This window comes from Poromitra crassiceps (genome assembly GCF_964638095.1).
Source record: "Poromitra crassiceps genome assembly, chromosome: 9".
NCBI classification, from domain to species: Eukaryota; Metazoa; Chordata; class Actinopteri; order Beryciformes; family Melamphaidae; genus Poromitra; species Poromitra crassiceps.
The window spans coordinates 41621486-41641836 of record NC_139630.1 but is presented as its reverse complement, the minus strand read 5'-3'; the positions used below and the strand labels follow the sequence as shown (position 1 = coordinate 41641836).

General features: G+C 42.5%; 1 protein-coding gene across 1 annotated transcript; it reads left to right on the top strand.

Moving 5' to 3' along the window:
- Positions 1–138: 138 nt before the first annotated feature.
- dnajc5ga (DnaJ (Hsp40) homolog, subfamily C, member 5 gamma a) lies at positions 139–19611 on the top strand. Its single transcript, XM_083643327.1, has 5 exons — positions 139–234; positions 9523–9650; positions 11572–11785; positions 13366–13531; positions 19352–19611. The coding sequence occupies exons 2-5, from the start codon at positions 9532–9534 to the stop codon at positions 19453–19455; spliced, it is 603 nt and encodes a 200-aa protein (XP_083499453.1). The 5' UTR covers positions 139–234; positions 9523–9531; the 3' UTR covers positions 19456–19611.
- Positions 19612–20351: the final 740 nt, after the last annotated feature.

Here is a 20351-nt window from a genome sequence, read left to right as displayed (position 1 = left end):
GGCTGCAACAGAGCCGTATAATAGAACGATAGTGGGTGTGCTCAGTACTTAGGGGGCGTGCTCTGTAGGGCGTGCTCTGTACTGCCTCCGGCCGGAGCTGGACCCTTCTCGACTAGCTGGGAGCAGTCTACTGGTTATTCTTGAGCTAACTGGGAGTTTAGCCGTCGCAGTGGATACAGCCTCTATGATCCCGCTAACCTCACAACGACATACAGCGTGTTCAGTTCGCACAGGGTAAGACTTACTTACTGAAGCCAGTCCGTGTCAGCCGTGACAGACTGTGTGCAAGCTAGTATTACGTTAGCTAGCTAGCTGTCTACTAGCCGTGATGCTGTGTGTAGCTAGCCCTGTGTATCCCGCTCTCTCTGTTTGACGAACTCTATTGACAAATCTGTCGATTTAAAGCTGCCTTGCGTATCGGCAATGGAACGCACGGCTCCAGACATTGTCTGAAACATTGGCAGTCACTCATCAGTTCGGCATACATAACGTACCGTGCCACACAACACCTGTTTCGATACAATTACATCTTTTATTAGTATTGGTTCGCATGATATTCCGAAAATACAACGTCGTCGTCGTCAGTGGAAGACCTGGTAGCATTGACTGAGCGTCTGAACAGACAGTTGAACTTGTAAAGAGATAGTCAGTGCTATGGTGTATTGGGTGTAAGCCGAATTGAACATTTGGCCGTAGTGATCCATGCGGGGCCTTGGTTGGTAGCGTAGTTTCACTGGGTATTTATATTTGCTGTTAAGCAAAGGCACAATACAATGTGAGATGTTGTGAATGGTGTGTGGTGACGTTGTCTGCATATAGAGCAGTCTGTATGCGACGGGCCAGCTGAGCTCTAGCAGTGCTAGCTGACATTTTCCACAGCCATGTATTTGTGAGGCTTTCCTTGAATCAAGGCAGCAGCAGGTGCCAAGCTGTGTTTAGCAGCTAGCTATCTAGCTAACGTTAGGCAGGTGAGTTAGCTCACAACACCAACGTTACATTTACATTCATTCTGCTCAGAAAATGAGCAGATTTCAGTCATATGTTAAAATGTGGCTGATACAGTTGATTGGTCAGTGTTTAAAGACAGTTGATTGGTCAGTGGTTAAACACAGTTGATTGGTCAGTGGTTAAAGACTGATACAGTTGATTGGCCAGTGGTGAAAGACGGAGCATAAGTAGTAATTCTCCATGCACAGAGAGATTAGCAAAGGATTAACTGTACAGCTCCACAAGGACACAGAATGTCTTCCTTATAGCACATTACGTTACCGGTACTAGAATACCAGTACTATAATGTTACTGGACCGGTGGACCAAACCAGCAGTTTGTGGTATGTTGTGTTTAATTGAAAAAGTTCTGTGGTTGTAACTAGCTGGACACGAAAGCTGTCTTTGTTTATTTAAAGACCCCCTAAAGTCAAAAATCTGTTTTTCTTCATGTTCCTTCATTTGGATGTCTTAGCTTCACTGTGCAGAATGATGTCTTTGCAGAGTTTGACACTAGAAGGCCGTTTCCACAATCGTCTGCTGAAAGTGGAAAGTGTCTCAGAGCTCACTGAAAAGGCCGTTTTCAACAAGCAGATTCGTGACATCACGAATCTTGGAGCCAATCCCTGTCCAGTATTCAGCAGTTAAAGCCCCAACATATTCTCACTCCCAACCCGCCATATACTGCAGATCGGTCAGGAACCCTGGCCATAACTTTGTCACAAGTGAGAATGTGTTGATAGCCCATGTTGTATGCTGTGATTGGCTAGTTATGTTTTAGATAACTCTGATTGGTTGCTTTGGATTTTCAAATGAGGGAGAAGGAAAGGAAATCATTTTAAGGATTTTAACAAGATAATCTAACCTTTTTTTGTGGGAAAAACCATCAGTCGCTAATTATTATTCATAGGAGTATTTTATACACATCTTGAAACCTGACTTCAGGGGGTCTATAAAGACCCCCTAAAGTCAAAAATCTGTTTTTCTTTATACAGTTGGAGGTCTGAGCTTCGGCATATGACTCCATTGTAAGGAGGCACTCCTCTGGAGGTGAGAGGAGGGCAATTTGTATAGTCTAGGATAGAGAATCCTCCAGATGTCTGTGCCGAGTTCGACACTAGAAGGCTGTTCGCACAATCATCTGCTGAAAGTGGAAAGTTTCTCAGAGCTCACTGAAAAGGCCATTTTCAACAAACAAAATTTGTGACATCACGAATCGTGGAGCAAATCCATGTCCAGTCAGTATTCAGCAGTTAAAGCCCCAACACATTCTCACTCCCAACTCGTCGTCATATACATATACTGCAGATCGGTATGCCCCGGAGAATAATATTCATGTATAGAGTCGTCTCCATGTGAACAGGCGAGGAGAGAGAAAGAGAGGAGCTGCGCTGCAGACATAGGGGCAACCAGCAAGACAGCGAAGTTCGCGCTGTGTCACCACGAAGGATTTCCTCTCTCTCGTCTCATCAACAGTGCTGTGCTGGAGACTTCCATGTCCAAAAAGTGAACTGGAAGAAGCGGCCAAAACAGAGGGACTGAATGGGAAACTATTCATCAATCAGCTAAATATATACTGTATAGAGTCATTTCCATGTTGCCAGACACTATTGACAGTTTGAGCCTCCCAGCCCAAAACAAACAGTTTTATTAGCGAACGTGTATTGACGATGCGGTGCGCAATTGCCCGACTCGGTTACACTGTGTAGTTGTTTGAGCACATTGCTCCAGCTGGAAACAGGGCTATCTCGGTGAGTACTCGACCAATTTGAAAAAATGTTGTCACGATGAGTTTATTAGACACATACACTGTGGAAAATAGATGAGTTTATTAGACACATACAGTGTGGAAAATAGATGAGTTTATTAGACACATACACTGTGGAAAATAGATGAGTTTATTAGACACATACACTGTGGAAAATAGATGAGTTTATTAGACACATACACTGTGGAAAATAGATGAGTTTATTAGACACATACACTGTGGAAAATAGATGAGTTTATTAGACACATACACTGTGGAAAATAGATGAGTTTATTAGACACATACAGTGTGGAAAATAGATGAGTTTATTAGACACATACACTGTGGAAAATAGATGAGTTTATTAGACACATACACTGTGGAAAATAGATGAGTTTATTAGACACATACAGTGTGGAAAATAGATGAGTTTAATAGACACATACAGTGTGGAAAATAGATGAGTTTATTAGACATATACAGCATGGAAAATAGATGAGTTTATTAGACACATACACTGTGGAAAATAGATGAGTTTATTAGACACATACAGTGTGGAAAATAGATGAGTTTAATAGACACATACAGTGTGGAAAATAGATGAGTTTAATAGACACATACAGTGTGGAAAATAGATGAGTTTAATAGACACATACAGTGTGGAAAATAGATGAGTTTATTAGACATATACAGCATGGAAAATAGATGAGTTTATTAGACACATACACTGTGGAAAATAGATGAGTTTATTAGACACATACACTGTGGAAAATAGATGAGTTTATTAGACACATACAGTGTGGAAAATAGATGAGTTTAATAGACACATACAGTGTGGAAAATAGATGAGTTTAATAGACACACACAGTGTGGAAAATAGATGAGTTTATTAGACATATACAGCATGGAAAATAGATGAGTTTATTAGACACATACACTGTGGAAAATAGATGAGTTTATTAGACACATACACTGTGGAAAATAGATGAGTTTATTAGACACATACAGTGTGGAAAATAGATGAGTTTATTAGACACATACACTGTGGAAAATAGATGAGTTTATTAGACACATACACTGTGGAAAATAGATGAGTTTATTAGACACATACAGTGTGGAAAATAGATGAGTTTAATAGACACATACAGTGTGGAAAATAGATGAGTTTATTAGACATATACAGCATGGAAAATAGATGAGTTTATTAGACACATACACTGTGGAAAATAGATGAGTTTATTAGACACATACAGTGTGGAAAATAGATGAGTTTAACTCATTGAATGCCATGGACGTCCTTCGACGTCCAATTAAATAGTGACGTAGAATGCCACGGACGTCCTTCGACGTCCAATGCGTTTTTTGACGGTGGGACGTCGATCAAAGCCTTCCGCAGCTCCTGTACAACTATAGTAGCTATTGGAGGTGTATAACCTATTTTACGGACTCATTAGGTGGCGACAGTGCTTGCTCGGTGCAGTCCAGATTAGAGACAGGTCCGAGAAACAGCCTAAAAGCCGTGGATCAAAGACAACCCGATGCATGCTCCCAGAGCCATTTGCTCTGTCGCGGGAGCTGACATTGGCTCCGAACAGGAGTCAATCCGCGCTCACAACTGAGCCCCTCTGTCCCTGTCTGTCTGTCTGTCTGTCTGTATAGTTTCTCCAACCGATTAGCAGACAGGAAAGCAGCCCCTGACGCCAAACCATTCAGCAATCCGGGTTGGCTCTTCCCTGCTGTGGCGCTGAGAGCCGACAGCAGCACACAAACGCAGTACTCCGAAAATATAATGGTTGCGTGAGGCTGTGTGCAGTGTGGGGAGGAGTTTACGGGGGGAGGGGGGGAGGGGGGTGGTGCACGCAGGGCATCACACAACAACTACGTCACTACATCAGAAAATATTATCTTCAGACTCAGTGAATGTGCTTGAAATGCTGCATTTCACAAAAGGCGGATTATCTCAGCTAATAATTTGAAAAGCCTGAAAACGCTGAAAACAACCTATCTTCTCCGGCTCATAACTAAAGAACGGAAAATGGTATCAATAAACTTTTTTTTGCTGATGATACAATAGAGCCAGCTCGTTCTTGTGCGTGTTCGGTGTTTACATAGTAATATCACACAATATTCTGTGGGCCTCGAGAAATCACTGAAAACGCTCTGAAAACTCTGGCACTGGGAGCATCCGTTCTCCAAAAGTGGCTGGCACTGAATGAGTTAATAGACACATACAGTGTGGAAAATAGATGAGTTTAATAGACACATACAGTGTGGAAAATAGATGAGTTTAATAGACACATACAGTGTGGAAAATAGATGAGTTTATTAGACACATACACTGTGGAAAATAGATGAGTTTATTAGACACATACACTGTGGAAAATAGATGAGTTTATTAGACACATACAGTGTGGAAAATAGATGAGTTTAATAGACACATACAGTGTGGAAAATAGATGAGTTTAATAGACACATACAGTGTGGAAAATAGATGAGTTTATTAGACATATACAGCATGGAAAATAGATGAGTTTATTAGACACATACACTGTGGAAAATAGATGAGTTTATTAGACACATACACTGTGGAAAATAGATGAGTTTATTAGACACATACAGTGTGGAAAATAGATGAGTTTAATAGACACATACAGTGTGGAAAATAGATGAGTTTAATAGACACATACAGTGTGGAAAATAGATGAGTTTATTAGACATATACAGCATGGAAAATAGATGAGTTTATTAGACACATACACTGTGGAAAATAGATGAGTTTATTAGACACATACACTGTGGAAAATAGATGAGTTTATTAGACACATACAGTGTGGAAAATAGATGAGTTTAATAGACACATACAGTGTGGAAAATAGATGAGTTTATTAGACATATACAGCATGGAAAATAGATGAGTTTATTAGACACATACACTGTGGAAAATAGATGAGTTTATTAGACACATACACTGTGGAAAATAGATGAGTTTAATAGACACATACAGTGTGGAAAATAGATGAGTTTATTAGACATATACAGCATGGAAAATAGATGAGTTTATTAGACACATACAGTGTGGAAAATAGGGTACAGGTTGGGAAAAAAAACGAAATTATCCTTTAAGGGGGTGGCCACACTGATCCGTGGTGTCTGTCCGTCTGCGTTCATTTCTCTGTTCACTTACATTAATTTTCAAGTGGAGCACTCAGCACTGATGAAGCGTACGTATCCAGCAAATTTGCATATGTTTTGATGGACAGAAAAGTTCAAGAGGGCTGAACTTTTTCTGAATGGAGTATCGGATGGATGGATGATCAGATAGTCACCATCGGTTTAGCCGTCCAGGAGGCGTTCTCAGAGCAGAAATGGCTGAGCGGGTTGTCCGCATCGATATAACATAATGTTATTTTACCCATATCAACAACTAGCCAACAGATATCAAAGCTGGTGGGCTTCATAGAAACAGCATTACCGGTACTCAAACTAGCCGACCATTACATCAATGATATTCAGTGACATTCAGTGGCATTTTATTGCCACATAAGTAACGTAGCACACAGAGCTAACAGCTAGCTAACGCCAGCTTTATTTTTCTCTCGGTTTATTGGTGGGTCGTTGACACCTTCAATGTGCTTACCACCACCTGCTGTACAAGTAGATAACTTGTAGATGCAGCGGACATACATCTTTCCGTTTTATAATTCTGTCAATTTTTTGACAGATCAGTGTGGCTGTGGCCATGGCTTAACTCTCTCTCATTAGGTTCAACAGTAAAAATGATTGGTTTTGAGTTAGTATGCAGTCAGGGTTGTCCTGAACTCGCATATATCAGTCATTGTCAGGATGTTTTTGGCCTTGGGCCTTTGGGGGGGTACACTCTTTAGTGTGCCATGGTACAGTTTGATAGGTCAGTGACTGAGAGGGTGACTGTGTGGTAGGTTGACCTCACTGGTGGAGAGAAAAGAACTGAAGACAGTAGCCATTCAACCTTTGGTACTTGTAATGGCAATAAAGTTTACTTTGTCTTTATTAAAGGAGACAGATTTTGACATCTGATAGCCAACAGTTCCTCATTCTTCGAAAGCCTAGGGCTGTGTATCGAAACGACAATCAAACTCAATGATGACTTTTCATATCGCCCTTTCTTATAAAGAGATAGGTGACTTGGCTATAGTTTCTATTTTCTACTCTAGTTCTCCTATTTCCTTGGATTGTTGTTGTCCATACGTGTTGCTGTTGATATTTTACTTTTTTCCTTTCAGCTCCTTGTCAATCTCTGGGTCTGAGCAGATTGTCCTTGATTTATCATAGTATTGTCTACAATTCCTTGTCTGTATGCCTTGATGTTGATCCAAGTGTCCCTGAACTTCAGAATTCTTGTCAAACGGGATTTTCTTAGAATATAGCCCAATGTCACTATTATAAAAATGTACTACTGTACTGTGTCTATGCAACTTTTCATGAAGTCACTGTTGTATCATGTACTTTTTTCTATTAAGTGCTATATTTCTATGTTGTATTAATTTTAAGCAAGTACCTCCCCCTACACAGGTGGGGATGATTATTTTACCTGCATTATAAAAAGAGGCTGGTACCATCATTTTGTATGATGCTCTGATGAAGGCCCATGGCCGAAACGCATCAGTCTAGCCTGAAATAAAAATGGAAACCTGAGCAAAAGTCTTGCATTTTACTTTTTCGAGTGCCGCTATTCTCACTCATCGAGTGATTTTTTTTCCTATAAGTAGCCATTCAACCTTTGGTACTTTTCTTTTAATGGCAATAAAGTTTACTTTGTCTTTATTAAAGGAGACAGATTTTGACATCTGATAGCCAACAGTTCCTCGTTCTTCGAAAGCCTAGGGCTGTGTATCGAAACGACAATCAAACAAAACGCTAACCGATAAGCAAAGTCTGGATGTTTGCTCCTGTTCAATTATTCCTTCATGTGTTCTTAAAGGGATAGTTGTAATTTTTTGATGTGGGGTCCTAGGCGATATCACTCATCTATATTTTATGTATATATATATATATATATTAGGGATGGGCATTTCTAGCAAAAATACTATTCGAAATTCGCTGGCCAAATTCGAATTTAATTCGAAATTCGAAAATAAAAATAAAAATGTAAAAAAAAATTAAAAATGTTTTTTTTTTTTTTTTTTGTGAGTGAAATGTTGCATTGTCTCCCCTGATTCTAAGTCTACGGCTTTATTAATTAATATAAAAAGCTTCTGCTGTGGATTTTTAGCTCAAACAAGCATTGCACCACTGAAGTAAAGAACATGTTACATGACATTGACATTTTCGAAAATAAAAAACAGTTTTGACAATCATGAGTGGTTCATTAAATATTTAGTAGGCTCAGGTCTGAGTGCCAAAGGGGTGCCAAAGTCACCCCCTCTCCCTCTTCATGGGATTTCATCCGCCATTCATTTTTCCATAAACCTTGCTTAAAATGCTTATAAAAATTGTTTTACTTGCTCAAACCAAGCGATTTGACTATACTTAGAATCAGGGGAGACAATGCAACATTTCACAAAAAAAAAAAAAAAAATCGAATTTCAATAATAAAAGTCGACCTTGATAATAACAACGATTATTCGAAAATTCGAAATTCGATGCCCATCCCTAATATATATATATATATATATGGCAACAGGCCAGGGCAAGATTTAGCAACACATTAAATAGCGTAAAAATGACAAAATACACTGGAGGGGAGCTTTAAAGTGATAAACTAGAATGCACATGGCTTTATTTTCAATCTGCATGCAGTACAAACTGTGGTAGAACTTGTGAGTGTTTTGGCACTGTTGGAATGTCTATTTTTGGTGACTGAATGGGGGTAGGCTGCTGTACTGTTCACTACCATTGTAGCGCTAAGCTAAGTAGCAGTGAGGTCTTTACCACAGTTTGTACTGCACGCAGATTAAAAATAAAGCCATGTACAATGTACATTCTAGTTTTAATATCGGCAATATGGCAAATGGCCTAAACTCTCAAAATGTTGGCGTACCTTGAATCTTGCAACAAGGCAATGGGCTTCAATACTTGATTAGGGATGGGATATCATATCGGGATCTCGGTATCGGGTGCCGATATGACGTAATTCACATATCGGATATCGGACTGACATCGCTGATCCACATTCCAATCTACATAAACCCACCGTAACATAACATGAAACATGCTAGTAAGTAGTAGTAGAAGTGAGGTATAACCTTAGCGGTTAGCTAACTCGACAACATGTCCTTAGTTTTGGAAATATTTTTGTCTCATACATACTGTACATATTTGGCAGGTTTCCCACTTGACCTTAATGTGGTAAAGTGGCAGGGGTGTTTAATTGTTGCTTATTTGTTGAAATGTTATCTTAATAATTTTGAGTGGATCATTTGTTAATTGTTTTGTATATAGCTAATGACCTTTATTATTATTTTTATTGAATATTGTGGAATATTATGAGCCAGGTAACTAATGCTATGAGATAATTGATACCAAACCAAAGACTAACTGACGTCACAGTAGGAGCCAGCTACTATGGAGGCTGCAGCTCCTTGGGAGAGTTATCAAGAGCTCTGGTATCGGAATCAGTATCGTAACGGCAGATATCCAAATTCAGGTATCGGGATCGGAACTGAAGAAATGTGGATCGGTGCATCTCTATACTTGATGACTAAACTCTTGATCTCTAACATTTATTTTATTGATTTTATTTTGAAAGCAGAGGTTATCTGTAAACTCTAACCAACATCAACATTATGATTTATTTTATTTTAAAAGCAGAGGTGAGCCATGGCTGAGCCACACACCAACCGTCCCCAGAGGAAGATGTCCACGGCTGGGGAGGGTCTGTACAAAGTGCTAGGCCTGGAGAAAGGATCCTCCGCCGAGGACATCAAGAAGGCATACAGGTAAACAGACCTGTCCCAACATCCGTGTTTAGCCAAAATAATAAACTTGAAATAGCTTGGAAAACACATCTCTAGCCCTCATATTACAGCTGCAACGATTAGTCGATTGACGGAAAATGTCTCAACTATTTTGATAATCAATTGTCTTTATTAATAAATAAAAAGTCAGAATTCTCTAATTGCAGCTTATAAAATGGGAATATTTTCTGGTCTCTTTACTCTATGACAGTAAACTGAATATCTTTGTGTTGTGGACAAAACAAGACATTTGAGGACGTCGTCTTGGGCTTTGGGAAACACTGATCGCCATTTTTCATCGTCTGATATTTGAGTACAACTAATCGATTAGTCGAGAAAATAATCGCCAGATCATAATCAATAAGTAGAATAATTGTTAGTAGCAGCCCAGCCCTACCTCATACCCTGTTTTACATTTGTTTACGTTCTGCCCATTAGGCCCTAAAAGATCCCACTGACATATATAATTTTACATGATACAGTACCCAAGATGCCACAGATGTGACATTCTCACTCTTTCGGTAACATTTAGATGCCATACAACAACTTTTAGCTACTAAACCAAACTTAAAATGTAAATTACCGTACTAATCAAATGTGAAAATTCTCCTACTCATTCTGCTATTGTAGCAGGTTATTTTCAGGTAATTTTGTTTTTGTCTAGTGATGTTCACCCCCAACTACTTTAACAGCAACTTTAATAATGTCTCAGACTGTTTTCAATAATAGAGACTACTTCACTAGTCAATGTCAGTTTATCCATCCCATTCACTAATCCATGGTTCCTTTCCATTCATCTCTCTCTCCCCTGCAGCAACGCCCTCAGGTTACATCAGCCATTCATAAATATGCACGCCCCCTTTATCCCTGTCCAATCAATGTCTCCCTCGCTTTCCCTCTCTTCGGCTGTTGGCCAATCACCTAAATGAAGTTTTATCTCAGTCTTTGCAAAGTTGTAACTCACCCTGTGTGATGATCCTGCTGATCCTGTGTAGCTGTTGCTTCGCCCCTCCTCCTCCCCTGAACACCACCACTGTAATGACTCCAGTAGAACTCCCTATGGGGGTTCTCTATCCTATAAATCACTGACGTCCTCACGTCTCAGAGGAGCGTCATCATACCATGGAGTCATTCGCCAAATCTAAGTGTTGTTTGTTTTATCATTAAAGTTTATGGTACTTTCCTTCTAGTCTCTCATTATTGAAATAGAACTAGAAGGGCACTGGCAGAGCACAGACCTCCAACAGGGTTAGATAACAGACAGACAGAAAACATAACCTCTTTGGCGAAGGTAATTACATTCTTCTCTAAGGCATTCTGCCAAATGCCTCAGCTGTTTTTAAAAGTAATGCTGAGACAAAAGTAAGTATAAATCAATGTCTTTCGAGTAATACAATTTTTGTATGGAGATTTTGGTTAAATGCATAAAATAAGGTCGGTGGTTAACAAAAGTTTCTGAAATAGCGAACTTTGTTCAACAAAATAATCTTCACAAATGAGGACCAATTTTATGACTTTTGAATCGTAAATGCAATTATCTTGCTGAACACAAAGTCTGCTGTTTCATAAACCTTTGTTAATCACAGACGTTATTTCAGGCATTTAACCGAAATCCCCAGACAAAAACCCCATTGACTTTTAGATTTGGGAACCGAAACTAGGATGACTAGCTGAGTTGGCCTACCAAAATATGTCATCCCTGTGGTACTCTATTACAAACTATTAACAAAAAACAAAAACAAAAAAAAGAACGTGTGGGGTCCCTAGATTTTTGCGACATTAAAGTGGGGTCACAAGCAAAAAAGGTTTTGAACGCCTGCTGTATCGACTTTACCTGTAAACCTGATCATGCAAGTGGTTTATCTCTTCCTGGTTCTGGTTTTTCCTGGTTTGATTTTCTCAGGAAGCTAGCATTGAAATTCCACCCGGATAAGAACCCGGACAACCCGGAGGCGGCGGAGAAGTTCAAGGAGATCAACAATGCCAACTCCATCCTGAACGATGAGACCAAGAGGAAGATCTACGACGAGTACGGCTCCATGGGCCTCTACGTCTCCGAGCAGTTCGGAGAGGAGAGCGTCAAATACTACTTCCTCATGTCCAAATGGTGGTTTAAGGTGAGATGCGGGTTGCACATTGGGATTTATGTGGTCACATCACCTGGCACAAAGACTAGCCAATAGCAGATAGCCAGTGCAGTACCCTACTTTTCACCATTAGATGTCAGGCCTCACCACAGATTTGCGAAGCTCTTCTCTTAATAGGCAGCTCTTTCGGCGAGTTTCGTTGCCTTTCTGACATATCTAGTTTATGATCCATTGTACTGCACATGTGTGGGGATGATCAGGGGGTGTTTCACATAATGATTTTCTTTGCCTTTCACCTCGGCCACCACGGACAATAAGGCCATTAGGGCTGTGGCGATTCACTTATCTCCCGATTCGATACTATCACGATTCTTGGGTGCCGATTCGATTTATATTGCGATTCTTAAGTATTGCGATTCTACGATTATTGCGATTCGATATTACGATTTATTGCGATTTTTGTTTCTTTTTTTCTTTTCTTTTTTCAGTTTGTTTGCTTTTTTACACTAGATTAGAACATGGGAAAAGTTGAATCATACACTAGAGACTGTATATTATATATCATGAGTAGGGCTGGGCGATATAGTTAAAAACAGGGGCGGACTGGGATCATAATTCAGGCCGGGCATTAGATACCAAGCAGGCCAGGGTGATATGGGCCAACGCGCGTGAAATTTGGGCCGTTTGAAGCCAGATTTGGGCCGTTTGAAGTCCAATTTTACAATGAGATGCACCCACTTTAACCCTGAAGTGTAATTATTACTTCAGACTAACTAATAAAGTAATAAAACCACTAGTAAACCAGTAGGCGGCGCCTGGCCTGCTGTTCAGTGAGTGGCCTGACTGCAAGCACCAAAAAAAAAAAAAAAATTTTTTTTTTTTTTTTTTTTTATTTGCGATTATCGATTCTGGAATAAAAGATCGATCCAAAAAATCGTGACATTAAAAATCGCGATACTTAGGTGAATCGATTTTTTCCCCCACCCCTAAAGGCCATGTTATATACCGCTTTTAGATCGAAAAGCCCGCTTATAGGCGCTATTTTTAAAGGCCCATTTTGTACGTTTTGGGAAGAAATAAATGTGCACAAAGTCTTTTTATTACTAATGAGTGAATATATATAGGGGGCACGCCCCCCTCATGCCTGTAGGCGGAAGGATTCGCTCTTTCCACACCCCAGTCCTTCAGCCTGGCGTAGAAATAAAGTAGTTCTTATGGATCCTGGGGGATCCAGGATACCCTATAAGTGAGGACTCACTTCACCATGCTAAAAAAAAAAAACAGGGTTATATTCATAACCTTGAGTTTTAACTTGACAACATAAACATTGTAAGTTGCCCCTAGCTTACTTTCTGTTGCAATGTTTGCTAATACAATAGCTGACAGGAAATAAGCTAGGTTTCAAATTAATAAGCCACAAGAGGCCATGGTTTAGTGATTTTACAACAGCTAAGAGGTGTCCATGCGTGGCCACCTCTTAGCTGATTCACACAATTCTGTGAAAACCATCTATATGGCTGTAGATTGTAAGTGTTTTAACAAGTCTGTGTGTGTGTGTGTGTGTGTGTGTGTGTGTGTGTGTGTGTGTGTGTGCGTGCGCGCGTTCACAGAGCCTGGTGTTGTGCTGTACGTTGTTCTCCTGCTGCTGCTGTTGCTGCTGCTGCTGTTTCTGCTGTGGGAAGTGCAAACCGCCCGAGGACGAGGAGAGCTACCAGTACGTGGACCCCGAGGACCTGGAGGCCCAGATTAAAGCCGACGGAGCGGGGGCCAACGCAGGTGAGAGGGAGGGGGGAGTGTGGAAAGCAGGGCTTGAAATTCACTTTGCGCAAATTCACAAACCCCCAAAATGCAGCAGCTGCAGACTTGCATGTTCTGCGTTTTGTCAATGATCTTTATATTAAATACAAAGCCCTTAGAAACAAAGTGCAAAGATTGGTAGACGAGGCCAGAAACGGTTTTTTAAGACAAAAATAGAAAAGCATAAAAATGACTCAAAGGCTGTGGGCAACCCTTAAAGGATGGCTTTACCGATAATCAACCCACTTTGTATCATATATAATCTCTTAATATACGGTAAGCACATGGGCAGTGTTTACCTTCTCTCTGTTTACCTTGAGAAAAATCCTCCTGCAGAAACTCACCCCTGCCAGCTGCAAGTCATTGATACTTCGTTATATTACACCATTGAATGTCAAAATAGGTCCCGGGTTCAATCCCCAGCCTTTGAGCAAACACCAAAGTCGACTTGTAGTACCCCCCTTCTCTGCCACCGAGGACAGCTCTGTGCCAGATGTTTGGAAACTATCAACAATTGTAGCGAGATACCCAAAACATACCAATGTTCAATCATGTGACACTATCCTGGCATTCTATTGGCTGTGGATTTCTGACAGGACTGTTGCACAACAAATCTGAGAGAAGAGAAGAGATCCAAGAGCAGAAGTTTCAAGAGCACACAGAAGGGGGAGGGGAGGACATTTGCATGCAGGCATTTAGATAGGCAAATAATTCCATATAATTCCATTTAAGCTAACGTTTAGCTGATCTCTTGGCAGTTCCAGCAAAATGGCAACAGGCTTTTGACTGCCGGGGGAGGAAGAAGAAGCTTCGAAGCAAGCTAATAATGCGGCTAGTTAGTACTTACCTTATATGAACGCGGTATCCAGCCCATTGATAACGCCCCACAAGGCTGTATGCATCAATATCCACATTGACAGTGTCACCCCTACTCTAAAAACAAAAAACATTGCAGTTCCGTGTTTTTTGATTTGTTGTTAGTGAAACCAACAACACAGCAACTCTTCAGCATATCTGTATTAATTTAAATCATTTTAAATACGCACGCGCATGAGTGGGAACTACAAAATTACGTATTGCCTATCTGAAGTATGGAGTACTGCAGCAGAAGTAGCTGCACGTCCGGCTCTTAAGTGTAAAAGTCAATGATTCATCTCTCCCGATCGTTTATCCTTTTAAACCAACAAGAGAATGGGCAAATTTTCTTGTTTTCTTTCCCCTTTTTGGTTTAAAGGGGAAAAGCATTATACTTTAGTACCCTGGCCGTTTTCTGAACATTTTTATACTGAATTTTGCTTAAATGATCTCTGTCTTAACCTCTTGGCACAGAAATTGAAAAGACATTTTCAAAAAATACAGAAATACCCATTGTAATAGGTGAGCGCATCAATAAACTGTCGAATACTTATTTTGATAGGAAATTAATTTTGGATCCCACAGAGTTTTGTGGTCTTTCAATGTAATTGGTTGAATACTGCTGCACTTAATATTGTTTGGCCCACAACTCCTTATATTTTTCTGTATGTACTGTAACTACACAACCAAAAAAGTTTGCTCACTGCTGCCATAGAGCATTGAGTACTGTAGGTCTTTATTGAATTGTTCAAACTGGTAATGGCTTGTGCTGACCAACACTTTCAGGAAGGTTGTTCCACAGTGTAGTAGCTACAACAGCAAGACTGTGATCTTCTTTTACTTTGATCCTGTACCGAGATGGCCAAGATCTCCTGAACACAACACCTAACCATCTAGCCATCATCTCCTATCTCACCCATGGATTTAGCTGGGGACTGTTTCCATGTTCTAATCCTACAGGTAACACTGTAATCATAATCCAGCCTGCATCTAGTCCAGAAGGCTCAGACAGCCAGCCTGTGTCCCAGAGCCAGCCCATCCCTCTGCCCATGCCCCTGGCCATGCCTCCGCCCGGGCCCATGCCCCAGGCCCAGTCGCCCACCTCGCCCGGGTCACAGCCCCAGGCCCAGTCACCCACCTGGGCTCCAGACAGGGAAGAGCACCCCGGGGAGACGCTACCGGAGTCTAAATGACTCGTAAGAGCCACCGCCGCCTCTTTTGTTTGTGTTTTCATCAGTGCACTCGTCTTGTCCCATGCCGGCTGTGCTTGCTCGTGCTTCCTGTTGACTCATCCATAACAAAGCGTTGATGCTCTGTCCATCTCCACCGTCATGCATGTGTCTTTGAACACGCATGGTGTCACGTCAGTCCTGTATGCCTGCATGTGTGTCCACGGGGTCCACCCGCTATGCCGACCACCCGCAGTGCCGACAGCCCGCAATGCCGACGTTAGGTTTAGGCGTGGGCGGTGGGAGAGGTTAGGTTTAGGGTTAGGGTCTGGGGGAGGTTAGCTCCAGCCGGTCCACCAACACGCTCAGCTGGTTCTGCTTGTGGGCTATGGGCATTGCGGCCTGGCGGCACATAGTGTCTGTTTGCTCCTTGTCAGAGTGACATGAAGTCAATGTGCTTTGTTTACTGCAGATGTTCAGTGATGAATGAAATACTGTAGCATCAGTGTTGCTTTTGCCAGCTTTGTTTCCTTGTTGGTGTTGTTTAATTCAATTCCAGGTTGTAAAGTCTTCAATTTGGATTTGGATTTCTAAAACCTGCAGAATAGATACCCTGCAGTGTTTCCTCTCATTTTATTTTTGTTATTTATGACCATTTTAAGTTCTCATCTTCTGTAGCAGTGGTGGTAAGTTTGTTGCTACGGTGGATCGAGAGGACACACTGCCCTGTACATGATAGACATGACCTCCATCATAAGACCTCCGTAGAGGTCCCCCCAAGTGCACTCCCCGAGTTTGATGTCGAGCCGACGAATGGTTCTAGAGATAAATCACTTTTTGTTTTGCCAGTAGGTGGTGCTATGCCGAATTGCAGGAAATTCGGCACTGCACTCTGTCGGGTTCCCAGCAGCGCACTCCCCAAGTTTGAAGTCGATCAGACGAACGGTCCGTGAGATAAACTGCTTTTTGTGTTGCCAGTAGGTGGCGCTAAACTGAACTGCACGAGCGCACTACCCGAGTTTGAAGTCAATCAGACGAACGGCTCATAATAAACCGCTTTTTGTGTTTGCCAGTAGGTGGCACTATGTGAAGTCTGTGTGTGGAGGGGGTAGGGGGTGAGCGTGGTATCGGTTGGCCGCCTGGCCCGATGTCACTTTCGTGACGCAAATTGTGACTGACGCCGCCCGATGGAGTGCAGCGCCACATAGGCAATTTTATTATAAGGAGGATGTCTTTAATATGATCATTTTTGCCACGGCTTAAATTGTTTGGGTTATGAAGTTATTTTTATAAAGTTTATAAAGTTGCATTAAAATAACAATGCATAACAAATTTGAAGCAGCTGCACCTTGGACAAGAAAACGCTGAAAATTAGGGATGTTGGGTATAAAGTCATTATTGTACTCCATGGGAAGATAAAGCCACTGTAAAAATCCAGTAGCAAACACCTGCTGCCATCCCCCAATATAAGGTAAAGTCCCACTGATTGTCACACAATGTGTGAAATTTGTTCTCCGCATTTGACCCATCCCCTGGGGGAGCGGTGAGCAGCAGCAGCGCCGCACTCGGGAATCATATGGTGACTTAACCCCCCAATTCCAACCCTTTGATGCTGAGTGCCAAGCAGGGAGGCAAATGGGTCCCATTTTTATAGTCTTTGGGATGACTCGGCCGGGGATCGAACTCACGACCTCCCAGTCTCAGGGCGGACACTCAGACCACAAGGCCACTGAGCTGGTTTATATATATATATATATATAATATAGTTTCACATCCGGAGCATCAAAGTCTGATTTCCCTTCATATTCCTGGTACTTTTTTTGCCAGTATGGAAGTGAAATAGGTGTCAAATTGCATTCAGAATGCTCTTAAAAAGTCTTACATTTACTTGTTGAAACCTGCAGAAACCCTGAGAGCAGGAATTAGATGTAAAGTGTGTGCTCTGTGTTTCTCCGCTGCATGCTGATTGCCTGTTCTCACACAGGGAAGTGACAGAGTGGATCAGTCTCCACTAGCAGGGGCAAGGTAGGTCAGATGCTGGAGATGTCCACAGTAGAGCATAGAACAGCACCATAGAAACTACCATTTGACCCATATGATCCCCCACTTATATCGGTCTAACCCTAAGAAGAAACTCTAGATCCAGTTCTGTGAATAGTAAAAATGTTTAGGCTGATCCCAGAGATACTGTTGCTCCCCTGTTTTCCTAGCTGCCCTAACAACTCTTGCTAAGCTGACCTGTAGACTCCTCTTAACTCCATGTCGAGCCCTGCATGGGCCTCAAATGGGCCCGAGACAATTCAGCCCTATCTGACCCGAGGCCCGAGGCCCTAACCAGGCCTACCCAGCCAATATCCAACATGGGGTCTCATATCCTGTTGGGTTAGGGTCGGGTAGCAGACCTCTAGCTCCGTGCTCTGTCTGCTGCCTGGACTGCTCTTTGCCATGATCTTACAGTACTCCTAATGCCTGGTTCAGACTAGGGGCTGCGAGCCCTCGGCCCCCCCAGATCAGAGGCAAAGCGTTTTGGCTCTGCGCTTGCACATTAGTGCTCAATTTGTAAGTGTGGACTGTCCACAGATGCGAGCAGGGAGATCCCTGATGAGTCACAGAGGTAGAGCCCTGCACGGGCCTAAGATTTAAGCCCTAGCCCGACCCGAGAGAACTTGGCAACATGTCGCATATACTGTAGGCTATTCACTCCAAAAAAGTGACACACAGACAAGTAATGTACTATGGTAGCCTATATTAATGCAGCGCAAATTGTTTAGAGAACAATAAGCTAAACTCAGTATTTACCCAGAGAGGTTAAATCCAACATTATGCGCAACATTATATAAGACCGTCCACTGCGTCCAGACGGGCCGTCGCCGCACTGCTGCTGACAGCCTCCTGTAAAGATGCTGCGCTCGTCCCATGCTGAAAACTTCCCCACAACAGGTTTAGGCACGCAGAGAAAGCATGCTGTGTCCCATGACTTCCATCACGAGTAGAATCCATTTAGTCAAGAACAGATTAGAAACAGTGACGTTATACTGTAGTTCAGATTAGAAACAGTGACGTTATACTGTAGTTCAGATTAGAAACAGTGACGTTATACTGTAGTTCAGATTAGAAACAGTGACGTTATACTGTAGTTCAGATTAGAAACAGTGACGTTATACTGTAGTTCAGGAGGCAGGAAGGAAAGGAGGCCGCAGCTGCTTGCATGGAAGTGCAGGTGGGTGTTTGTGTGTGCGTGTGCGTGCATGCGTCAGGCGGTGTCGATTGTAGACCTATAGCCTAAAACTATATATTTTTTCGTTTTATAATCAAATTGTTAACTTCTTAAATTAGTTTATTTGATTGGTATGCCTGCCTATGATATTATGATAGGCTATTTATGTCCCAAAGCTATTAAAAAAGAGGAGGGAGGGGAGGACCGGGCCCTAGATAGTGACGTGAAAGTCGGCCCCGCCGGGCCAGGCCTCGGCCCCCTCAGGCTCAGGCCAGAATGCAGGGCTCTACACACACAGAGGTCTGACAGATACCAGAATGCAGGGCTCTACACACACACACAGGTCTGACAGATACCAGAATGCAGGGCTCTACACACACAGAGGTCTGACAGATACCAGAATGCAGGGCTCTACACACACAGAGGTCTGACAGATACGTATCTAGCCTGGCGACCACAATGACTATGCTGCTGGCTGCTTTCTTCTTCTTCCTGCCTGTGGTTTGCTCAGCATGGCTGACTCACATCTGTTTGACATTTCCCTCCCTCCCCCTCCAGATGTTCGGGCCCCCATCATGATCCAGCCACATACAACCGCTGTCAACGGCCCAGAGACTGAACAGCCCAAAGCCAGCCAGGCCATCCCCCTGCCCCAGCCCTGACCTACCTACCTGACCTCCTGTACTGGACAGCACCCCTAATGTGGGCACTGGAAGGCTCTTGGCCCACTCCATGGAGTTCAAGTTATGGAGGTCTCTTCACACTTAATTAACCAACTAGCCAGGCTATGATAGGCTAGGTTAATTGTCCATCCTCCACCACTGACAACCACCTGCCTTTTAGCTAACTCTTCCTCCATGGAGTCCCCCTCTGACCTTCCAGTTTGCTAGCTATCCTGGCCCGAGCATTCTGTGACTTGGCAAGTGGTCCAGCCAGTCATCCATGCCAGGACTCCTTACCAGCCTGTTCCAGTCATCCCATTCCAACCAGTAAGGATGTGACACTGGGCTGACAGGAAGACAGAGAAAGCAGCGGGTTGTGAATGCGCAAAGCCCTCAAAGAAGACGACCAACATCTACATCCACCATCTGGACCAGGGCCGAAAGGCTCTCTCTCTTGCTCTCTCCCCCCATCTCCCTTTTTTTTTTTTTGAGACTGTGTGTTTTGTGACCAGGTGACACTGAGTGTGTGGGATTGTCGGTTCTGAGTCCGATTCCGAGTGTGTGTTCGTCGTCAGCGGTCTGAGCCAAAACCCGGAGCTGAGGATTTACAGCATGGATCTGGAGCGAAGACGAGGCTTCCTTCCCCAATGTGCATGTGTTGTCGTCCGGATGCATGCCCCTACTGTACAGCATGTTAACACACAGACACACACACACACAGAGGCCTGCCTACACTGTACCTTTACAGACCTGTGCAGACACTGGTAACACACACCACATACAAAGCAACATATACATATACACACACTCTCACTCACACCAGCCCCTCATGTCAACCTGTGCCATCCTGTACTGAAAAAGCCCCCAGAATAATCCATTGACTTTAGCAGACAGTG

What these genes read in the sequence shown, in the direction of transcription:
- dnajc5ga (XM_083643327.1), top strand. Translation starts at nt 9,532, where the DNA reads ATGGCTGAGCCACACACCAACCGTCCCCAGAGGAAGATGTCCACGGCT. An exon ending in GACATCAAGAAGGCATACAG is followed by an intron (nt 9,651 to 11,571) that starts GTAAACAGACCT and finishes TGATTTTCTCAG; the next exon opens with GAAGCTAGCATTGAAATTCC. An exon ending in CGGAGCGGGGGCCAACGCAG is followed by an intron (nt 13,532 to 19,351) that starts GTGAGAGGGAGG and finishes CTCCCCCTCCAG; the next exon opens with ATGTTCGGGCCCCCATCATG.